General features: G+C 45.7%; 1 protein-coding gene across 1 annotated transcript in view; it reads left to right on the forward strand.

Moving 5' to 3' along the window:
• The first annotated feature begins 5530 nt into the window (after nucleotides 1-5530).
• The window catches only part of GTF2A1 (general transcription factor IIA, 1, 19/37kDa), a 70089-nt gene continuing 69517 nt past the window's right edge, over nucleotides 5531-6102 (forward strand). Inside the window, exon 1 of the mRNA XM_006864752.1 lies at nucleotides 5531-5967. Within this exon, the coding sequence (XP_006864814.1) occupies nucleotides 5938-5967 (30 nt within the window). The 5' untranslated portion in view covers nucleotides 5531-5937. The remainder of the gene's footprint in view (nucleotides 5968-6102) is intronic.

Raw genomic sequence — 6102 nt, forward strand, 5'->3', positions numbered from 1 at the left:
TCTTATGCTGTCTAAAGAAGGTATTTGAAATGAACAAATCATTGATTTTGCAGAACTCTTATCATGCGTTCTCCAGTATCATTTCTATCACCAAAGCCATATTTTCCAAATACTGATCCTTCCTCTTTGCTCCCAACCTTTGCATTGGGAACAGAAAATCTCCTGTTTCTCCCATGGAGAGGCTGGTGTTCTTGAACTGCCAACCTTGTGGTTCACAGTCCAGTGCTTATCCTATGGAGCTACAGATCTCCCCAGTAAGAAGACAATGGTGATAAATAAATCAAAGATCATTTGGTCACTAGAAGAATATTTTTACAAAACTATATGAGCAAGCACCCCATAAATGTATTCATTTTTAATAGTCAAATCATAGCTGTTTAATTTGTGTTTCAAGATGAGACATACTATAGCTGAGATCCAAGAATTAGCGAAAGAGGAAACCCATGTAATTAAATAGTGTTTAATATTAATTACATTTATAGCACAACACCAGGCCTTCTTGGGAATACTGATGAAGTCTTTTGACCGGAAGACAAGACACGTGGAAAAGAACCATCACTGAGTGTAAAATAATACTTCATTGGTAGAATAGACTAATAAATCCAAATGTACCTGTTATATGAACTCTAGTGGTACAGTGGTTAAGTGCTCAGCTGCCAACTAAAAGTTTGGCAGTTTGAACCCACCAGTCACTAGATTGGAGAAAGGTGTGGCAGTCGCTTCTTCAAAGGTTTACAAGCTGGGAAACACAAGGGGGCAGTTCTACTCTGTCCTACAGGGTTCCTGAGTTGAAATCGACTCCTGGGCAACATGTTTGTTTATGGAAGCACTGAACTGCTAACCACAGATAGGCTGCTCAAACCCACCAGCTGTTCTGCAGGAGAAAGAAGAGATTTTTTTGCACTGGTAAAGATTTAAAGCCTCAGAAACCCTATACAGGGAGGGTCCCTATGTGTTGTAATAAACTCCATAGCAGGGGGTGGGTTATACATTGAATCATGTCTCCCAAAAATGTGTATGGAAGTCCTGGCCCCTCAATCAAAGAAACCAAACCTGTTGCTGTCAGTTCTACTCAGGTCAACTTCATGTGTTAGAGTAGAACTGCACCATAGTGTTTTCTTGAATGTAATCTTTATGGAAGTTCACTAAGCTAAGCTTTGGGCTGCTAACTGTAAGGTCGGTGGTTCAAATTCACCAGCCTTTCTGAGGGAAACAGATGAAACCGTCTGCTCTTGTGAAGATGTAATCTCCGAAACCCTCAGGAGCAATAGAACAGTTCTAACCTGTCCTATAGGGTCACTATGAGTTAGAACTGTCTTGATTGATGACGGTGTGTTTTGGTTGGACTAGAAGCTGAAACAGACAAGGAAATTCCTCTGGAGAGCTACTCTGAATTTCTAGCCACTTGGATGGTGAGAAAATAAATTTCTGTTCTTAAAATCACCCTATTGTGGTAGTTGTGTTTAGGCATCACTAAGTAACTAAGATAGGACCCTTCACTTAGTGTCAACTATTATGTAGTCAAAGGAGCTCTGGTAGCATAGTGGTTACGAATCGGGCTGCTATCCTCAAGGTCAGCAGTTCAAAACTACCAGCTGTTCTGCGGAAGAAAAGATGAGGCTTTCTGCTCCCATAAAGATTTATAGCCTCGGGAACCCTGTGCAGGGTCACTCTGAGTTGGAACCGACTCCACGGCACATAACAATAACAACAATTATGTAGTCATGGCCAAATTTGCCTCCACTTTTGTATTGTTTTGAAGCAAGTCCCAGATTCATATTATTTCATTTAAGAAATTTTCAGCATGTGTATTTTGAAAGACAAGGAAGGGTATTTTAAAGTAGATCCATTATTAAACTTCAACATTTATCAGTCTCTTTAATTTTCCTAAATAAATAGTGCTTGGATTTCCATAATTGTCATCAGTTTCTTTTAGTTTATTTGAAGAAAGATCTAAAAAAGGCCCTTACATTGTAACTGATTGATAGGTCTATGTTGTTAGTGACTGTCAAGTTGAGTTGGGCTGCTAACCTCAAGGTTCTTTTTCACGTGACTTGTCAGCAGTTCAAAACTACCAGCCATTCCAGGGGAGAAAGATGAGGCTTTCTGCTCCCGTAACAGTTTACAGCCTGGGAAACCTTTCGCAGGTTTGCTATGAGTAGAAACTGACTCCACAGCACACCACCATCACCACCACCACCACCAAATTGGACTTAGACTCATGGTGACACAGTGCCTGGTGGAACAAAATGTAGCCTGGTTCCTTGCCATCTCCCTGATCAGCTGGGGATCAGACCACTTTGATCACCCGGTTTTCACTGATTGATTTACAGAAATAAAATTCTCTGCCTTTCTTCCTAGTCCACTGCAGTTTGGAAGCTCTGCTGAAAGCTGGTGCTGAACATCACTACTGTTGTTCTTAAGTACCATCAAGTCAGGTTAGAATCATAGTGACCCTGCATAGGGTTTCTAAGGAGTCACTCTTGGGTTTGAACTGCCAGCCTTGTGGTTAGCAGCCCAGTGTGGATTCTACAGCACCACATCAGGACTCCTGGTAGCATAGTGGGTTATTAATTAGGTTGCTGACCTCAAGGTCAGCAGTTTGAATCTGCCAGCCACTCCTTGGGGGCAGAAAAATGAGGCTTTCTGCTTTTGTAAAGATTTACAGCGTTGGAAACCCTATACAGGGTTGCTATGAGTCAGAACCAACTCTGTGGCAAACACCACCACCACCACCAACCGATAATGGACAAATAACCTTCAGCATTACGGCCACATGCAAAGCACCATTGATAATGGGTGCTGGTTTTCAGCCAGGAACCGAATTGACTGCATGTTTAGTTTTATCTGTGTGAGCTCTCTCACAGAACGAAGGCATGGGTTGTTGGGTACTTCAGATGTGACTGTCACTACCACAGAACCACGAATGTGACCAGTGTTCTCTATCAATCACCTTAAACCCATTTCCATCGAGTTGACTCTGAGTTTGTCTGATGGTAATCCCATGTGTGTCCAAGTAGAAATGTATTCCAGAGGCTTTCCAGATGGTCTGACCTCTGAGGCATCTCTTGGTGAACTCCAACAGCCAATCTCTCTATTAGCAGTCAAGCTGCCAGTGTTTTAACCATTTACACTGCCGTGGAGAGCAAATTTCATGGATTCTCCCCACCTCTTGTCTGTAGTAAGGAGCTCTGGTAACCTAGTGTTAACCTCAGGGTCAGCAATTCAAAACTACCAGCTGTTTCGTGGGAGAAAGATGAGGCTTTCTGTTCCCGTAAAGATTTACAGCCTCAGAAACCCTGTACAGGGTCGCTATGAGTCGGAACCCACTCACAGGCACTTAACAACAACTTGTCTGTGTGAGATGGAATGAGCCAGAACACAAACACCCACGTGTAAGGTTTTATTGAGGGTCAGGAGGAAAGAGAGCAAGAGAAAGCGCATGTTGCTGGAGAGGGGTTTTTATACTGGTTAAAGAGGACAGGGTTGAGAGTAGTGGAGGTAGGCGATAGGTTGTCTAGGGATGCCGTGCAGGTAGAGAGAGGAAGTTCCAGTAGGTAGGAAGAGAGGGTCCGAGAAGGAGAGCTAAAGCGTGGCAAGCAGCCATTTTATTATGCACGTGGATGAGAGATTCTATCAGTCTGTAGTAGTGTCAACCTTAACCCAAGGCAAAGCATTTGCTCATTTAGTTAACAATACAGAGTTGTTGGGACCATAAGAAGGTGGAAGGTGAGAGGTGGTATGTACAAAGAGTTGGGAGTGTGTATAAATGGAAGTACTGTTGTTGTTGTTAAGTGCCATTGAGTTGGTTCTGACTCATAGTGAGCCTGTACAGGTTTCTGAGGAGCAGCTGGTGGGTTTGAACTGTAGACCTTGTGGTTTGCATTCCAGTGCTGATCCTACAAAGCTACACCAAGAGTGTTCTCTTAAGTAACATGCAGTGAAGCTGAACAGAAAGGTATTGTTTTGTGTAACTTTTCTGGTTGTTACCTAAATGTTAAATGAATTACAAAATTTCGTGGTATCATAATTTTTTATCGTATTTCCCAAATGCTATGGTTTTGTGTATACATTTATTAAGGCCCCAGACAAGCAGCAGTGCAGTCAGCTGTGAAGTAGTGGAGTGGGAAGAGTTGTGGACAATCCGATAGTGTTAGAAGAAATCTCAAGGTTTATACCTATTCACAAACTCATCTCCCATTTCTGAATTCCAATGGACTAGGCTTTCTCTAATCCATTCCTTCAAGTCCTGGAGGCTGCATGTTTTCCTACCTTGGATAAAATGCCTTTGATATTCATTTAAATATGACTATCACGCTAAAATTTTGGCAGTTTGTTTTTATTTGCCTTTTGATAAACTTCCTCATTCTCATTCTGACTCTCATAAAATTAGGTTCTGTGAGGTCTGTGTTCTAAAGAGAGCTCCATGTAAAATATTGATACAAAAGGAGAATTTGCTTGGGCAGAGGTACAAAAGCCAGATGAATTACACTCCAAGACATGGGCATTTTCTGCCGACTCTCTTAGATGCCACAGGAGTCAAGAGCATGTGATTTCAGATATGATTTGTTACTACACGTTGGCCATGTGGATTCAGTATTTTTTTAGGGGGGGATATATATATATTTGTTGTTGTTATTAAGTGCCATCGAGTCGGTTCCGACCCATAGCGACCCTGTAAGGGTTTCCGAGGGTGTAAATCTTTACGGGAGTAGAAAGCCTCATCTTTCTCCCGCGGAGTGGCTGGTAGTTTTGAACTGCTGACCTTAAGGTTCGCAGCCCAATTCGTAACCACTACGCTACCAGAGCTCCATATATATATATATCAGTAAAAGTTATCGTGCTTTCATAATCCAGTGGTGTTTCGTTTTATTTCTCAGCCTTTCCACGAACGTGAAAAGTCATTTAAATAAAGTGAGTGAATTAACCAGAGGTCAAAGGTTTGGGGAACTTCGTAAGCCGATTTATGCCTCAGCCAGTTTCTGGTTATCACAAACGGACAGAAAGTCCGCTCGAGAAGCTCTCAGTGCGTTCTCGGTTGCGGCTGGGAGATGACTCCGCACTTAAAAGTCAGAGCGCGCCAAGGCCGAGTTGTCCACGTGACCGCACTCCTCCGCGGCCATTCCTACCCAGGCGCCGCCAGTTCTTTTCCTATTCCGCAGCCCCTTCAGCGCCGGATGGCGCGGAAAAGTCTGGCAGGAGGCGGAACCACTCAGCTTTAGACACCATTATTACTAGAACTCGTGCCTTTTCCAGCATTGCTTTGCATGTTTCTCATCCCAAATGGTCTGCCGAGGACTTCCGTCTGAGTGTCAACCACGTGATCACGCGATACTTGAGGAAGTGGCGGTTCGACTTCACTACTCCAGTCCCCGAGCTCCACCGGCCCAGCACCCTTCACGGCCCGAGGCAGCCTCCGCCCTAGCTCGCCTGCGCATGCGGCTCTCGCGGTGTCTCGCGCTCAGCCCCGCCTTTTCCGCCCCTCCCTCCCCTCCGCCCTGTCTCTCGGCGGAGCGGCGGCGGTGGCTCGCGCAGCTCGTTGGCTTGCTATATAAAGGGGAGAAGCAGGCGGACCGGACGGCTGGAGCTGCAGCCGGTGGCGGCAGCGGCGGCGCGGGGAGCGGTGACCGGTGGTGGTTTCCCTCCTTCGCGCAGGGTGGGGAGAGGGCAACGCCCCCCGGACTCCTCTAGGGTCGTTGCTTTTTTTATTTTTATTTTTTGGAAAGGCGATTCTCGAGGTTTTTAGCTCCGGGAGGAGTGCCCCCTCCTGCTCCCCTCTTACTCCTTCAGGATCCGATTTTATATTTTTCTCCCCCAGTTGTGCGGTGGCTTGGGTCACCCTCCGGGTGTTTTGGTTTTGTTTCCTTTTTGGTTTTGTTTTTATCTTGTTTTCTCGGGGTCCCCCCCCCCCCCTTCTTGTTTGTGTTGTGTGTGGAAATGGCGAACTCGGCAAACACAAACACCGTGGTAAGGACGTGGTTCGGTGGCCGGCGGGGGCTTCGTGCAGGCGGCCGCAACGGCCGGGCGGGGGCGGGGACGGCGGCGACAGCCGGCCTCGACGCTCCTCTGCCGCCCGCGCCGTCGCCGCTTCCCGCCTCGGGC

Source organism: Chrysochloris asiatica, unplaced genomic scaffold (genome assembly GCF_000296735.1).
Source record: "Chrysochloris asiatica unplaced genomic scaffold, ChrAsi1.0 scaffold00070, whole genome shotgun sequence".
NCBI classification, from domain to species: Eukaryota; Metazoa; Chordata; class Mammalia; order Afrosoricida; family Chrysochloridae; genus Chrysochloris; species Chrysochloris asiatica.